Genomic DNA, 17,780 nt, shown 5'->3' with positions numbered 1-17,780 from the left:
TATTTTTTAATAATATTTGAGTTATTTAATGACTTAAAACCAGAATGACAAAAAAAATGAGTGCATAGTGTAAATAGACATTTTGTTACCATAATAAACATTTTGCTATCATAATGCCTCTGATCTTGTGATCATTATTAGGGTTTCTCAGTGGTGTTTTGATTATGCTTACGTGATTTTGAACTCCCTTTTGAAACTCTTTTTACATGTTGAAATGTTTTATTTCCTTAAAAATCCAACACAAGCAAAAAGAATTGGCCTCTAATGGCCTGGCTTATAAAGCTGTTCAGTTAGGACCTCAATTTCAAGGCCAACCCAGAAAATCTGTTAACAAGTTGCTATAAGAAATGCAATGATTGTCTGAGCAGCTTGTTAGCAAAAACACTGCAGCTTCTAAATTCATATTTGAAGCATGATTGTTACTCATGTTTCAACATGTAAAAGTCTCTTCCGGTAATGTTAATCATAGACTTTAATTTGCTCATAAATCAAAAGACAAACATTCTAAAATTCCTGAGGGAGCACATGGCTCATAAATGCTATTAAATGGTTAAATTAAGATCAAAGTAATATACAAATGTATACACAAAAACGCCAGATTCCCCCCTTCTATGTAAAGCGCTTTGAGTGCCCAGAAAAGCGCTATATAAATGTAAGGAATTATTATTATTATTATTCAAAAAAAGTTCATGAAATGTATCACACGTTTACTTTTTATTGATATATATATATTCCATTCCTGTTGGAACAAATGGGCAAGTAAACCCTTATGTTTTTTAATAATATTTGGGTTATTTAATGACTTAAAACCAGAATGACAAAAAAAATGAGTGCATAGTGTAAATAGACATTTTGTTACCATAATAAACATTTTGCTATCATAATGCCTCTGATCTTGTGATCATTATTAGGGTTTCTCAGTGGTGTTTTGATTATGCTTACGTGATTTTGAACTCCCTTTTGAAACTCTTTTTACATGTTGAAATGTTTTATTTCCTTAAAAATCCAACACAAGCAAAAAGAATTGGCCTCTAATGGCCTGGCTTATAAAGCTGTTCAGTTAGGACCTCAATTTCAAGGCCAACCCAGAAAATCTGTTAACAAGTTGCTATAAGAAATGCAATGATTGTCTGAGCAGCTTGTTAGCAAAAACACTGCAGCTTCTAAATTCATATTTGAAGCATGATTGTTACTCATGTTTCAACATGTAAAAGTCTCTTCCGGTAATGTTAATCATAGACTTTAATTTGCTCATAAATCAAAAGACAAACATTCTAAAATTCCTGAGGGAGCACATGGCTCATAAATGCTATTAAATGGTTAAATTAAGATCAAAGTAATATACAAATGTATACACAAAAACGCCAGATTCCCCCCTTCTATGTAAAGCGCTTTGAGTGCCCAGAAAAGCGCTATATAAATGTAAGGAATTATTATTATTATTATTCAAAAAAAGTTCATGAAATGTATCACACGTTTACTTTTTATTGATATATATATATTCCATTCCTGTTGGAACAAATGGGTACGCAAAATGATATCTGTTGTAGTTTCGCCACTATAGAAGTTCACCCAACTGTGAAGATTACCTCTTGTGAGAAGAACCCTGGAATGTGAAAAAGGGTCGATTTCCGAACAGCTCCATTAACGTATTTCCGGTATTTAGCAGCGAGTGCACATGACGTCAGCAGGCTTCTGAAATGGTGCTCTGTCTCTTTAAGAACTCTCCACACCTATCGACTGATGTGTGACGTACTGATTTGTACTATTGTACTTAATCGACCGCCTGCTGTATTTTGTGGTCTTTCTAGAGGTTAACACGTCCACTTCTTGTTTTCGGTAACTTGTATCACTCACTGGTGAAAATAAACGACTGTTTTTTGGCTTAAATCGCAACGTAACGCAACTGTAGATAGTTCGTTTGCCGATTTAAAATAGGGCGCGAGATCTCATACGCGAGTTGGGGATAGTTTGGGGACACATAACGTTACATACATATGCTTTCGATTAGTACTTGTCCATTCAAAACACCCCTTCAGAACAATGATGTGAACTCATTAAATCGGCTTTCTTAGCGGATTAAAAAATCTGCCAGTGGTCTGGCGTTCAAGTTTATGGAGGAATGAAACTCAAAGGTCTACGGAGCAAAGTTGAAAACGGGATCATTTGACTCAAGTTTGGATCCTTCCTGACATGCTCACAGCCATGGTGACTAAAGTACCTTTGCGGCTTTCTGAATGAACGCATTGTGCAATGGGGACTCAGAGAAACGGCTTCAGCAAACGAGAGACTTTCATTCTCTCAGTTGATGTGGGAACAACCTCCATCAGGTGCCATGTGTACGATAAGAGCGCCAGTATCAGGGGATCCTGCTCCACGAAGGTAAATGACAGCAGGTCTTGTCAGGATTGTGCCAGTGCCTTCCAGTGTGTGAAATCTGATAGCAGCTTCCTTGTTACAGGTGTCCCTACTTTATCCTCAGCCTGGATATGTAGAGATTGACCCTGAGGATCTGTGGAAAGGGTTTGTGACTGTAGTCAAAGGAGCAGTTCAAGGTCAGACATCTTTATTTTGGCTATATTATCTCACAAGCATACATCGCCCCCAAAACCTTTTTGGACACTTAAGTTACTTTAAATGTTTTTTATAAATGTCTGCATCATATTTCAGAACATTAAATCTAGTGGCATGCTTGCAAACAAATTGTTAAAACAAATGCTGCACATTAAATAGCAAACTGCAATCAATCTTTGTGTTTCATGGGGATAAACTGTATTATAATTGTATTAAATCAGAGTATTTTCACTGGTGTTGCAAGATTAATCAAGCCCAGCATTTTTACTGTCTTCTGCATGTGCATTTTTAACAGGTTTATTATATAAAATATTAATAATGGATGTTTAATACTTAATTACTTTTAATTAAAATAATTACTTTTTTTGTTTGTTTTTTGAGTAAACAGTGAGTGAAACTAATGAACAGCTTTTTTGTAATTACATCATCCTGGAGCAGCTTAGGCATTATTAAAGTTAGTGTTATGGAACATATGTTAATGTGTAATATGACACTGTGTACAATTTTAAAGTCCAAACGTTCAGCATACTGGACATGAAAATCCACTCAAAAATTGTTATATGAAAATGAAAATATAATAGCATTTAAAAAAAACTCAGTGTTGAGCATTACTTTCACATGTTGCCTTTTATGAATGTAGTTTTATGTTTACAAATAAATAAATAAATACATAAGGCAGTTTGGAAAGAGAATCTAAAACAAATGAATCCAGCATATCGGATGTTTGATTTGAGAAGGTGTTAATGTACTTTTCAGGGCTACTGTAAATCATTTTGATGTGCAATCTGATATATAAGTGGTTCTCAGTCAAGGGTCTGAGGCCCACTAGAGGTGCTTAGCAAACATCTAGAAGGATGAAATTATTTAAAATTCGTTATATAAACAATCTTAATTGAAATGCTAAAAACGCTACAAATAAGGATGTTGAACTCATTAAACTCGCATCATCTTTTAAGACTTCATAGTTATATTTACTGCAACAGAGGTACATATCAGTTTAGATAAAAAGGCCTTTAAATTTTGTCTTGGAAATAAATCCTCTGTGATAAATGTAGGTCCATAAGTTTACAATAAGCTTACAATAATGACAAGACTCCTCTCCTCTTCTATCTCTTTGGTTTAGACTCAGGCTTACAGATGTGCCAAATGGAAAGTCTTGGCATCTCAACCCAGAGGGCAACGTTCATAACATGGGACAGGTTCGTATACATGAAATCCCGTGATTGTTTTGCAGAAAACTTAGTGAACTGACTGAGGTGGCATATATTCTTTTGTTATCATCTCCAGAAACACGGGAAAACCGTTTCATAATTTCATCACCTGGCAGGACCTGAGGGCAGCCGAGTTGGTGAGATCGTGGAACAGGTCCTGCGCTATGAAGGTGAGGCGGCTGTGCATGTCATCTTGGAATATATTTGTTCATTTCAGACTCTCCTTGTGATTAACACTGTTGTATTAGGGAGTGTATTATGTCTAGACATGATCCAAACAGAAATACTAGAGAATGTTAGAATCTCATTGGACAATCACTGGAACAGATCAGTCAGCATAATCCAAATGACCACATACTGGCTTGACATTCACAATTCATACATTATTGCATTATTACTGTTCAAAAGTTTTAAAGTGCCCCTATTATGGGTTATGAAAGGTTCATATTTTGGTTTTGGGAGTCCCCAACAACAGGTTGACATGCATGCAAGGTCTAAAAATACTTTTGTTGTCTTATAATATGCATTTATTTTTACCTTACTTGCTCAACGACTCCCAAACGATTCGTTTATCGATTCAATTTTCCAAACCCCTCCTTTGCGTGACGCTAATCTGCGGTGATTGGTCCGATTGGTCTCATTTTCATTGCATCATGCCTGTAATGCCTGATAAAGCAGCGTTTGTGAGCGCAGTGCTGCTTTGTGTATAGCGTTACTGGGGAAACCGCTATTCTACCGCTCCAAAAGTGACGTGAAAGTGACGTGACACGTGGCCAAGTATGGTGACCCATACTAGGAATTAGTGCTCTGCATTTAACCCATCCTATGTGCACACACACAGCAGTGAACACACACACACCTGGAGCAGTGGGCAGCCATTTATGCTGCGGCACCTGGGGAAAGTGGCACCTTGTGGCAAAGAATGAATTTGCATTTTCATTCAGACCAAAGCAAAAAGACCAACTAGTGGGCGGGTAATATGGTTATGTTTCATGTTGACGTCAACATGAAACGGCTTGGGATTCGTTTTAAAAACGACTCGTTTCAATGATTCAGAGTCGACTCTTTCTTTTGAGAGACAATAACTTTATACACGGTGCACTTTCAGATTTAAAACTTTGCAGGATGTTTTCATTCACTTAGAGCTGTGTTACACACTGCATGAAAGGTAATTTTCAAAAGTCCATAATAGGGGCACTTTAATAATACAAAAGATTTCCGTTTCAAATAAATGGGGGGCGTGGCAGAGTCTTAACTTTGATAAAGAATATCTCTTTGGTTTTGAGACTTTAGTCTTTGCAACTTCAGGGATCTTATCTATGCACAATCAGCTTGTAACACTCCAAAGAGAAAGGAAAACTTGAAATCGCATCATATGACCCCTTTAAAAAATTGATGATATTAAGGAATGTTTCTTGAGAACCAAAACAACATATTAGAATGATTTCTGAAGTAACGTAAAAAAAATTTCATTCAATTTTTTTTTAATTGTAATAATTTTTAACAGTATTACTGTTTTTACTGTTTTTGTTTTTTATCAAATAAATTCTGCCATGATGAGCATAAGAGACTTTTCAAAAACTTACAAACTCCTTAGTGAACTTTTGAACAGTAGTGTAATTTTATTACCACAAATAAAATGTTCACAAAATGGTTCTACTAACCCATACAATATTTAAAACCACAAAAAAATAAGTAAATAAAACAAACTATGGATTTGTTGACAAGCTATTGGGATTATTACTTTTTAGGAGTGGGCACAGTTGCTGATAATCTCCAAATGGCTAAATAATTGCATATATTATTTAATAACAGTTAATAAATATCAGTTTACAGCAGTTTATTACTGCAAACAAAGTGTGTATTGTTTGGACAGTGACAGATCGTAGTGTTTGTCGTTCATTGTGTACGTCAATGAATGAGTGTTTCATTCATTCCAAGTCCTTTAAGCTAAATGAGCAAATACAGCAGTGAAACAAGAACCCCTCTGACTGCTCGAACACGGATTGCCAATATATTTGTGTAAGGTGCTGACAGTGAATGTGGATGGGAATTTTTGGCCTGTGAGGATCTTTGTTACACATGCTAAAAGTGCTCATGTTTGAGTCAGCAGAATTCCCTTCTTAGTGGCAGGTTTGAGTTTCATGTGTGAAACCCAGTGTGGTCATGTAATGAATATCAGTTTACAGCAGTTTATTACTGCAAACAAAGTGTGTATTGTTTGGACAGTGACAGATCGTAGTGTTTGTCGTTCATTGTGTACGTCAATGAATGAGTGTTTCATTCATTCCAAGTCCTTTAAGCTAAATGAGCAAATACAGCAGTGAAACAAGAACCCCTCTGACTGCTCGAACACGGATTGCCAATATATTTGTGTAAGGTGCTGACAGTGAATGTGGATGTGGTCATGTAATGGTCCAACAGCATTCACATTAATTAGTTTTGTCCTATCACTGCAGAGACAAAACCATGTCAGTTTGTACAAGACATTTTTGAATGTGTGAGAGCTTACAACCCATGTAATTGCAGAGCAAACATCCCAGTGTATGTAGTCGCAGATAAAACTGGTTATTCTTGAACAACTTTCAACAGAGGAAAATGTTTTCAGTATCTTATCACTGAGGGCAGAGGTCAAGCTTGAAGGTGGTGGTTTTTTAAAACTTACTCTTAGGGCATATTCTTGTCAAGTCTGTAATTAAAGGAATAGTTCAACCAAAAATTAAACATTTGCTGAAAATTCACTCACCCTCAGATTTAGATAAGTTTTTTTTTTGTTGTTTTGTTTGTTTTCCTTTGTTCATCATAACCGATGTGGAAAAATGTAGCATTACATCATTTGCTCACCAGTGGATCCTCTGCAGTGAATGGGTGCCGTCAGAATGAGAGTTCAAACAGCGCGTTTGTAAGAAACAAATGCATCATTTAGACGTTTTTTAACTTAAAACAGTTGCTTCCAATTAAAATATGAGTCCTCTATCAATAATATTGCTTTTTCCAGTGAAAACATCGTCTTGTCTGAATCAGGAGAGAAATATGCACAGTTTAACCACCAAATACAAGCAAATGCAGTCCAAAACACTTCTAAACAAATATGGTGAGCAAGTGATTGAAAGCTAAGTTAATTCAAATCTGCTCATCTACATCTTGGATGGTCCAAGAGTAAATGCATTTCGGCAAGTTTTGAATTTTTTTTTTTATTATTATTGCTTAAAAACATTTTTTTGCATGGCAGACGGTACATGGAGTGATGAAGATGCTGCACTTCCTCACCAGACAGAAGCGGTTCCTTGCAGCCAGCCTGGTAGTTTTTACCACCCAGCATGTGTCACTGCGTCTTGTCTGGGCCTTGAACAATATCCCTCAGGTAAACCAGGAGTAGTTAAAATATGGCATTCAGCATTTGTCTTTTCTAGGACTAGTATATTTATCCTAACCTTTTCTCTCCTCAGTTGCGGCAGGCAGTCGAAGACAGCTCCTGTTATTTTGGGACCATAGACACCTGGCTGCTGTACAAACTGACTAAAGGTGGATATTTCATTATGAAATAGAAATGCTGTCCTGTTGTATAGAAGTCATTTGAACAGTGAAAATCAGATAGCTGAGTGCACAGTATTCTGGCTGGATTCCTTTGAGAGGTTGCTAAAATAAAAACCTGTTCGATCTGTAAGAGGCTCTTCAGAGTGATCTGCTCAATGAAAGCGTGCCACAGATCTGATATCTTACATCACTGACTGACACTATTCTTAGAAAGCAGTTTGCCCACAACCCTTGACAAAGGTGAATGAAAGTCACACACCAGTGTTATGAGTAGTTAATCATAAGCAGTCACATGTACAGTGATGTTTTTACAGTACTTATTATCATTGTCGCATTTTCCAACTTGGCACATTATTGATAAGGATGGCCAGGAGCCAGTATGAAGTGTTTCAAGCAAAAAATCTTATTAATATCCAAACATTTGAATGGTTAACATTTTTTTTATGTACACATGCACATTTGTGGTTTTCTGTGATGTTAAATGCAAATTGTACTTACATAGTAATAAAGTTGTTTTTGTCTTTGAAGAACTAGTTGGTTAGTCTTGCAAATTATAAACCAATCAGTAATTATGAATTTATGGCTGTAATGGAGATACATTATAGCATGCATGAATGAATGAATTAATGAATACTTGTATTTTATTTTTAAATATATACAGTACATGTGCGTGTGTGTGTGTGTATGTATATATATATATATATATATATATATATATATACACACACACACACACATACAGTATATATTATAAAAAAAGCGCATGGTTTTCTGGCGCACAGTTTTCCATAAATTTCTTTCTTCATTATCGAAAAATATATTAATATTAACCATATCACACACACAAAAAAAGTGTTTTTATTGTTCTATCATTTCTTTGGGGTGAATTATCTTTTTAAGGTCTTTCATGTGTATGTGTATGTGTATGTGTGTGTGTGTGTGTTTTTTTCTTGTATCTTTTGTCCATATAGTGTCTTAGAACGTGTTTCTGTAAGTGGTGCTTGTTCATAGGATGTTGTCTGTGCTCATAGTGTGTGTGTTGTGTGATCATCAGATGTGCTGGAGTGGATTTCTTTGCTCACTCCTCTCTATACCTCTGTCCATCCTCCCCAGTGTGCAGAACACCAGGTACTCATGCACCCTGAATTGCTCTGGTATTTCCAGAATTCTTTCTAGTCTGCGTTTGACTGAACAATTAATGCTCTTTTTTTTCTCTCTCATATTTAGTCATAAATTTGGCACATGTGATCCTTCCATATTTGGGGTGCCCATCCCAGTCATGTCTGTTGTGAGTATAAATGTTGTCATGCAGTTTTAATAATATGTGTGTGTGTGTGCTTGATTTTGTATTTGGTGCCACAACCCTACCTTTCATGTCTTTTTCACAGATGGCAGACCAACAAGCAGCCATGTTTGGAGAATGCTGTTTTGACATTGGTGATGTGAAAATTACTATAGGCACAGGGACCTTCATGGACATCAATACAGGAAACAAACCACACACGTCTGTAGCTGGTATGTCATTCCAGTGCTGACCTTACCTTATTGGTTAAGCTTTTCACAGTATTCAGTTGGAATTCAACTGAATTGAAAGAAATACTACTAAACCACTAGAACTAATAATCTAAGCCAGCTAAACAGCATTTTAGACTGCATGAAATCAAACATTTTGTGGCTTTTAGTGTACACTGACATTCAAAGTGGCCTTTCTTTTCGAAAGAAGTATATTTTATTCAACAATGATGCATTAAAATGATCAAAGGGGACAGTGAAGACCTTTATATTGTTACAAAAGATTTCTCTTTCAAATAAATGTTTTTTTGTTTTATTCATCAAAGAATCCTGAAACAATGTATCATGGTTTCCACAAAATATTAAGCAACACAACTGTTTTCAACATTGATAATACAAAATGTTTTTAGCACCAAATCAGCATATTTCTGAATGATCATGTGACACTGAAGACTTGAGTAATGGCTGCTAAAAATTCAGGTTTGTTAGCACAGAAATAAATTACTTTAAAATAGAAAACAGTTCTTTTAATTTGTAATATTTAATGTTTGCCACTGTTACTGTTTTTACAATATTTTTGATCAAATAAATGCAGCCTCAGTGAACATAAGAGACTTTCATAAAGATGGAAAAAATCTTTCCAACCTCAGACTTTTGAACTGTAGTGTACATCACTGGAAACGGCAGGTTAGGGCACGATGTGACTCATTACTCATCATGAAGCAGTGTGGCGAGTGAGAAAGGAGACAGTGATGTGTCCATTTGTTGGTCCCTCTTTATATCTGTTTTCTGAATAGGCCTTTATCCGCTGGTGGGCTGGAAGATTGGTGCTGATGTTGTGTATCTGGCTGAAGGTAATGCTGCTGGAACAGGTGCTGCCATTAAATGGGCCCAAGATCTAGGTGAGGAGGAGGAGACTAATGTGGATTTACAAGCATACACACATTTCTTAACTTGAATATGTATTTTTCACTACCAAAAAAAAGCCATTTAAGACCATAGATGCCCGTTCCACTCCATTATGATTTCTTACAGAGCTCTTTTCTGATGTGAAGGAGACTGAGGCTATAGCCACTAGTGTGGAAGACTCAGACGGCGTGTATTTTGTGCCTTCTTTCAGTGGCTTACAGGTGTGTTTGGATCTGTCGTACTGTTTTTAAGTCGCTGTTCATCTCAAGAATTTGTTGTAAATACAAGAGAATTTCATACAGTGTCGTGTCATTTCAAGACGTTCTCTGTTGATGTGCTACAGGCCCCTCTGAATGATCCTAAAGCTTGTGCCTCTTTCATGGGCTTAAAACCTTCCACAACCAAGAGACATCTTGTTCGAGCCATTCTGGAGTCTATAGCATTCAGGTGAGCTTGCAAGATCTGACTATCATCCAAGTAAGATGTCTCATGAATCAAAGAATGTGCCATGTTAAAGCTATAAAAAGTCAGAAGGCACTGATTGTGTCAAAGTCAGAAAATAAGCAGGGCTCTGGGAAAAATGGGCGAATATCAGCCCCTAATAAAAACAAAAGTTTATTTCTGACACTATGACCATCTACACTAAAACAAGCTAAATTAATCAATCAGGTCTCATACATAGTGCTGGATTGCTTCAAATCTTCTGTTACTGTTCTTGTTCTGATAAAACGCATGATAACAAATAAATGATTAATGCCGGTGGAAATGAAAATATTTGAGCATCAGAACACTGCAGGACAATGTAAATAGACTTTGTCCTCAACCGGATGCGTTTTGAAGCATATCCAATCCTGTTTGTAGAATTTAGCTTATTTTATTTTACACCATTTTTTTTATTTATTGTATTTAAATTAATTTTTATCAATTTAATTTAATTTAATTCAAAAAAATGAATTCTACGCAATGAATTCTCAAATGCTAAATTATCACTACAGTTCTTTACTGCAAGTAATGGTCACACTATGAAATTTGTAGAAAATACCAAATTTATCCCCAGAAAACCTGCAAATTCTTAGGCCATTTTATCTCAAACAGTGTTTGCAGGAAAGAAAATGTCACTTGGGTTATAAAGTACATTGGCACATAAAGTTCTTAAAATGAGTTCTTCAATTATCATCTGCCTTGGTGCACAATCAGAAAACAGAAATGAGAAGGTGACTGGATATAAACCACTATCCCTTGGCATTCTATACCAATCTAAAGTAGTTAATCAGGCCTCAAAATAGAGACTCTTTCCAACTTTCTCACCATTCCAAAAGTTCCCCATCAAAGAAATAAAGGCCAAAGTCAATAGCCCAGGATAGTTTTCTTCTCATGTTCTTCTGTTCCATCTCCACTATATATACTGTAGAATTGTGTTTCTGTTTCTTCATGTTTGCACTGTAAATGTGTCATAATTTGGGATGCATGATATAATGGTTATCATGGATATTGGATTTTCTTTTTTTTTTGGATTGTTGTCTCACTCAAAGTTAGTCTTTTAAAACACTAATAATTTAATAACATTGTTAAATGTAATCTCTAGCAAATGAATATCCATTTTTCATACTGTACATTATAATGTGAAAATTTGACATTTCCAACCCCATCTCAGAAGCATATGCAAAGTGTTTTTTTTTTAACAAGTTAACAATTTAGTATAATTTTGTATTAGTATTTTTTGTATGATTTGTATTAGTATTTAGTATGATTTTTGTATTAGCAATTTAGTATGATTGACAAGAAAACACATTTTAACTAAGCATGAAGGTTGAACCCTATAAACCTAACTCAAATTTGTCACCAATTCACCAAGAAACCCCTGTAAAATAGTTAAAATTTTTACAGGACTGTGTTGGACTCGGATCGGTATCAACCACAATTTTAACATCTTGTGTGATTCCTGTAATTCTCATGCCACAATTCAACAGCAATTCTGATTCTGATTTTTAGGAACAAGCAGCTCTTTGAAGTCATGCTTCGAGAAACCCGTATTCCTATCACTAAAATCAGGTGAAGGTCTCACCCTGTTTGTCGTACTGCATTGAGCTTGATCCTGCCTGTCTGAACTTTTGTGTATTGCTACACATTTACAGGGCAGATGGAGGTGTTTGCACCAATAATTTCATCATGCAACTCACAGCTGATCTGTTGGGGCGCAAGATAGAACGTCCAAGCCACTTTGACATGTCCTGCCTTGGAGCTGCTTTTGTTGCAGGACTAGGAACAGGTAAGGAACTAGCCACATTTGAGTGCAGCAAATAAACTATTCCTAATCTAGGCTTAATCCGTTTTAACTCTGTATCATAGTTGGTAAACAAATTTCAAAGGCCTCTAAATTATCAACATGAGCAGAACTTTGCTGAAAAACCTGTTGTGCACAATCCATTACATGCCTCCTGCTGTCTGACTGATATATTTATACTTGCTTTAAAAGCATATAGTACATGTGTCTTTTACTAGTTTACTTGATTATCCATACATAATTTCTAGAAAAAATCTTGTTAAAATGTAACAAACATGATACTTCAGACTTTTGAGGAAAGTTTATTTGTACATCTCTCTATCATAATTTTATTGCTTTGCATTATACTGTATATTTTACACACACACAATAAAATCTACTTAGCTTTGATTGTAAAACTAAGCATTTAAATACCATCTTACTAAGACATATTATTTGGAGATATAGAGTTACAACTGATATTTATTTATATGCATTTTATGTAAGTAATCTGCTATACTGTTATAATGATCTCTGATTTAAATGACAAGAATCAGGACTTCATCTTACTCCTGCCATATAAATATCAGCAACTGTACAAAAATGCATATTTTTGCTCCGTTTGGGACTCGAAAAATAGTTTTTTATGAGCTCAATATTTTCATCTATCATACTAAATGAGCCATAAAAACACGATGCAAATATAATACTTAACAAAAAACACACACAAGTACTTTTTTTTCCTGATTTTTGCCTAAAGTTCAATAAACATTTTTTAAAAAAGAAACGCATTTCATATGTCAGGCTTTAAATGGTTAATCTGCCCATTTTATTTTGAACTGTCCTTTAGGTTACTGGAGGAACCAAGAAGAGCTGAAGAAGCTTTTAACCACTGACCAACATTTCCTTCCCCGAAGGAGTAAAGCAGATTGGGACAAGGGCGGCCCATACAGAGGTGTACTGCAGAGCTGGGAGAGGGCTCTTCAGCGCTCTATGCACTGGTACAGCCAGCTCTGATTGACCAGAATACAGGTTTCTTCTGTAAACTCCATGTTCATGTCAACAGGTTTAGGGCAGTTCTCTCTGTCACTGAGAAAAACACTTGGAACAGTATGATTTCCAATCTGGATTTGGAAACCCGCATATCAAAGGTTAGTTACAGTTTTGCTAAATCACGGGGGATTTTACAGATTTACAACTTGTTTGTGTAAATCCAAATCACCCAGTTGAGAATCCAGTGGTATTATGATGATGAAGCGGCAGGCTGCAGCACAATTCCTACTCGTAGTATTATGATTTTGCCAATCAATAATTTAGTCATTAGGCACTAACAATCAATCAGTGCCTTAATCCAACTACTGTTTTTTTTTTTTTAATATGAACAAATGAATTTATTTAACTCGCTATGTACCTTAATGAGGTGCTTTTGTACAAGAGATCCTCAGTGAGGTGCCTCAGTTACTCATCTCCCAAAGGATGACATCTCACCCTAGAGGAGAATTGTAATTATATGTAATTTGTGTTGTTTACATAGATGGGAGTAAGTTCAATTTACCGCTCTTTATTTTTATCATACACTGAGTTAACACATAGTGCATCCATTTTAGTGTATGGTAATTTATACAAGCATGCATTAATGCTGTTGTAATTTTATTGTAATTTTAGTTCATATTTTCTAATTGCATATATAGTCTTGGCATTATGTAGGTTATTTTTTTATCAAATGTACCTCATAATACAAAAAGAATGCTGCAAACATGGAAAACTTGTTACCTGAAGGACTATATTTCCTAATGTTGTTTTTTTTCTTCAGCTTTAAGCATCCAACCGGCTATGCTTGTTTGTATACAAAACTGCAGTGTCACAGATTGTCACTTTATACTATCAACAGTGGCTAGTAATAGCATACATTCAACTGTAGTAAAAATGTGTAACTGTGAAACTGTATAATATCCTAGGCTTTTATCAGGATCTTAAAGAGAGAATAGACAGAGAATATTTGTTAAGATAAATGTATTAATAGATTGTCAAAGAACTCATTGTGCCATGTTTCATGTCAGTATGTGAAATTTTAATAGTTTTAATAAATTTTCATTATGCCATTTCAGTGTCCTATTGTGTGCGTTGTCATGCTAATAAATCAATGGTTTTCAATCTGAGGTCAGTGGACAAACGTGACATTTCTGACTACATAATTAGACATTAACTATGACCTGATAAACATTATATAATTCATGGGTCTAAAATTGTAAAAGTAATGTTTTAATGAAATTAGATGGCTGAAGTGCTTGGGCTCCCTATGTCGTATAACTGAGTCTGCCGAACAATGTAATAAAATTAATAACATTGTAAAGTGAATAAAGTCTCACAATAAAAGACTTCATTAAGGATAAAGGATTCATTCTATATTTATAGGATTCTATGAGGATAAATTGGTATGAACAAAATATAGTAACATTTATTTATAATAGCTAAAAAAATTAGCATTTTTTTGCGTTTGGTTTTGTCGTGTATTAAATTTAGTATATAAGCGTAATTATAAATAGTCCATGGGCGTAGGAAACGGATTTCAGGTTTGCTATTGGTCGATCCAGGTGTCAATCATCTAGTAAAGTGGGCGGGATTAAAGGAAAATGGCGACTTTATCTGTCGGAGAGCCTCAAGAGATGGAAGGTGAGCTGATTTGTGTATTTTTAACGATTTATTTTCAACGGAGACTCTAAAAAAACAGCGATTATTCTTTTTGCTCTCTCTTTATAACCAAGATGAGTTTTTATTTTTAATCAGTTCATATATTAGTGTGCTCTTACCATTCATTCAGACTGCAATGTGTGATTGTTTACGTTTATCACACAGCTAACTGAAGCTACTCTTATAGTCTGCACGCATGAAACGACGATAAAGGCTGCTTCATTTCTTGGTTTCTCTTTTGAGTGTATTTAAATGCCAGACCTCTGTTCAGGTGTGTGTTTAGTAGTGGACGGGGCGTCAATGCCAGCACACCTTGCTGGTTAGCTAATGTAGCCTACCAGCTCACATTAAGTTACTTGTCAAAGTCTGACCTGTTTGGATGGATAAAGTGTAGGAGAACCTGAATGTGAGCTATCAGACGTGACAAATCGAGCTTTTCTCGACGCCTCCATTTGTTTCCAGCTGCTGTATCAGCACAGTTTGCTAGCATGCCGCTGCTGTGGGATTGAGGGTGTGTGTGGGATGGGTTCATCTAATAGATGGAGGCTTTGAAATTGTGCTTTCAGATTAAAATCGTGCTATCACGATTATTTGGCCCAGATAGCAGCAGTGGCATTTTGTAAGCAGGTTAGTATTGTGGGTGTGTCCTAATTATTGATTGTTATTCATAAAAACTGTGATTTTAAAGTGGACAGGAGGGGTGAGTCTGAGGAATCTGGTGATGATGAGACCAAGAGGAAGAGTCTCAATGGAGAGGTCGACTCCTTGCAAGCCCCTTCGACTGGTGAGACCACCTTGGCGCGAGGAAAACAATTAAAAGGATGATCTGTATGATCTGTTTCCTTACCGCTTCTCTCGCTTCCCTTTTTAGTACCTGAGGAGTCACCTGTTGACATGGACACCATAACCTTAGATCCAGATGAAGAGGTGAAACATTCAGTTTTTGAAAGGTTAGACCAGGGGTGCCCAACCGTGTTCCTGGAGATCTACCTTCCTGCAGAGTTCAGCTCCAACCCTGATCAAACACAACTGAACCAACTAATTAGGATCTGAAGGAGCACTTGATAATTACAGACAGTTGTGTTTGATCAGGGTTGGAACTGAACTCTGCAGGAAGGTAGATCTCCAGGAACAGGGTTGGGCACCCCTGGGTTAGAAAGATGATGTTATTAGCACTATGATTCATTGTGTGTTAATTATTTATTTAGGATGTGGATCTGGTCCACTGTCGCATTGGGAAGATTGAGGGTCTGGAGGTTCTTCGGAAGGCAAAGGTGAGAGTATCAAATGCTGGGTGTTTTTGGGGGGTAATATAGTAGGGTTGTCTAGTTACTGGATAAAGATTTGCTTATTTGGAGTATCAATTAATTGTGCCCAATTACAGATCGTAAATTGAGTCCTTTTCTTTGTTTCTATCATCAGACGATTTCTCTTAGGCAAAACCTCATCAAACACATTGAGAACTTGGACAGCCTCGTCTCATTGAGGGAACTCGATTTTTATGACAACCAGATCCGCAAACTAGAGAATCTTCAGGCCCTAACAGAGCTTGAGTAAGTCAGACATGATGCTTATTATTTTGTACAGACCTTTTTTTCTCAAAAATACATTAAAAAAATGTTATTTATACACTGCTATTCAAAAGTTTGCATTCAGTGTTTTTTTTAGCAGTTTAGTAATAATGCATTCAAGTTGTCAAAAGTATCATCATATCACAATGATTTCTGAATGATCATGTGACAGAAGACTGGAGTAACAGCTGCAGAAAATTCAGCTATGCCATCAAAGGAATAAATTACATATTAAAATAGAAAAGAGTTAATTTTTAATTGTAATAGCATATCGCAATATTGCTTTTATTGTTTTCACTGTATTTTTTTAATAAAATAAATGCAACTTTGGTGAGCAAGATACTACTGACCCCAAACATATGAGCAGTAGTGTAAATACGCGACTTAACCGTGAATAAACCACATTTATGATAAGCATGTCAAACCTCTACATTACTAGTAAATCACTCGCATATGCGACTAAATCTTCACTCTGGGTGACTAAATTATGTCTAATATTAGCCAACGGCTAATAAATTCTCAGGCCCTGTCCACACGAACGCGGTTATTTTTAAAACCGAAGATTTTTTTCACGCTTAGGCCGTTCGTCCACACGCAAACGCAGCACCAGTTCACTGAAACCGCACATTTTTGAAAACGTCTTTAAAATATGGTGTTTGTCACAATATTGGGAAGAGCACGAAAGGGGTTATCATTAGGCTATTTCTGTGTGTGACACCTGTGAACAGAGGTTCTAGAGTACTGTCATCAAACTTGTTCAAACCAGCCAATGGACTGTTCGATCAATGAGCACATCCTTATATCTGTCATTACGGTCTATGTTCCAAAGCCATCAAACAAAGTCAAGTTTACAAAAATAATCATTATTATTTGGTCAAAAGTATTTTCTCAGAACATGAGTTTTGCTATTTAGAACACAATTTAAAGTGGAATTATCATGTGCCAAGCAATCCTCGCTGTGATTAAAACTTGCAAATTAAATTGCATACCACAGGAAAATTGTTCGAAAGCAGCCCATCCACTGCAAATATTTGTTTAAATTCATATAAAAATGTTGTAACTTCTGGATAATGATTTCATGAAATTTCAGTGTTTAACTTCATTATTGAGAGTGTCATAAATGTGTATGTCAAATGTAAAACCGACTTTAAAATCATTCTGTTTGCTTTATTTCGCTCACTCCAGTAATAGAGTGCGTACGCATGGTCTAGAGCAGGGGTGCCCAACCCTGTTCCTGGAGATCTACCTTCCTGCAGAGTTCAGCTCCAACCCTGATCAAACACAACTGAACCAACTAATTAGGATCTGAAGGAGCACTTGATAATTACAGACAGGTGTGTTTGATCAGGGTTGGAACCAAGGTTATTTTCGTAAACGAAAACTAAAACTAAGACTAAAACGATTGATGAAAAAAAACTATTTTGTAAACTGAAATAAAATAAAAACGTCAAAATATTTGAGAAACGAAACTAACAACAGTTATTGAAAAACTAACTGAAATAAAATAATTAT

The 17,780-nt window shown here is 35.8% G+C and overlaps 2 protein-coding genes across 4 annotated transcripts in view; both read left to right on the top strand.

The window, feature by feature from the left end:
- The first annotated feature begins 1,738 nt into the window (after positions 1–1,738).
- LOC107710612 (putative glycerol kinase 5) lies at positions 1,739–14,338 on the top strand. The gene is made up of 15 exons (XM_016515428.1): positions 1,739–2,382; positions 2,462–2,555; positions 3,698–3,773; positions 3,862–3,955; positions 7,018–7,149; positions 7,235–7,311; positions 8,322–8,450; positions 8,550–8,610; positions 8,711–8,837; positions 9,632–9,736; positions 9,870–9,964; positions 10,087–10,190; positions 11,736–11,795; positions 11,879–12,012; positions 12,857–14,338. Exons 1-15 carry the CDS (start codon positions 2,254–2,256, stop codon positions 13,021–13,023), a joined length of 1,584 nt encoding a protein of 527 aa, XP_016370914.1. The 5' UTR covers positions 1,739–2,253; the 3' UTR covers positions 13,024–14,338.
- A 257-nt stretch (positions 14,339–14,595) lies between these two features.
- The window catches only part of ppp1r7 (protein phosphatase 1, regulatory (inhibitor) subunit 7), a 13,363-nt gene continuing 10,178 nt past the window's right edge, over positions 14,596–17,780 (top strand). For 2 of the 3 annotated variants that reach the window (XM_016515427.1, XM_016515425.1), the window contains exons 1-5: positions 14,596–14,679; positions 15,386–15,481; positions 15,569–15,624; positions 15,906–15,971; positions 16,120–16,250. In XM_016515427.1, coding sequence (XP_016370913.1) covers positions 14,640–14,679; positions 15,386–15,481; positions 15,569–15,624; positions 15,906–15,971; positions 16,120–16,250 — 389 coding nt within the window. In that variant the 5' untranslated portion in view covers positions 14,596–14,639. The other variant, XM_016515426.1, reaches the window with a different exon arrangement.

The sequence above is a fragment of the Sinocyclocheilus rhinocerous genome, unplaced genomic scaffold, assembly GCF_001515625.1.
Source record: "Sinocyclocheilus rhinocerous isolate Xijiao unplaced genomic scaffold, SAMN03320098_v1.1 scaffold507, whole genome shotgun sequence".
Lineage (NCBI taxonomy): Eukaryota > Metazoa > Chordata > Actinopteri > Cypriniformes > Cyprinidae > Sinocyclocheilus > Sinocyclocheilus rhinocerous.
Note: the sequence above shows the minus strand (reverse complement) of the source record. Positions and strands in the feature narration are given on the sequence as shown.

Excerpts from the sequence above, each read along its gene's own strand:
- LOC107710612 (XM_016515428.1), top strand. The coding sequence starts at position 2,254 with ATGGGGACTCAGAGAAACGGCTTCAGCAAACGAGAGACTTTCATTCTC. Across the intron at positions 3,774-3,861 it reads ACGTTCATAACATGGGACAG|AAACACGGGAAAACCGTTTC; the intron begins GTTCGTATACAT and ends TATCATCTCCAG. Across the intron at positions 8,451-8,549 it reads CCCAGTGTGCAGAACACCAG|TCATAAATTTGGCACATGTG; the intron begins GTACTCATGCAC and ends TCTCATATTTAG.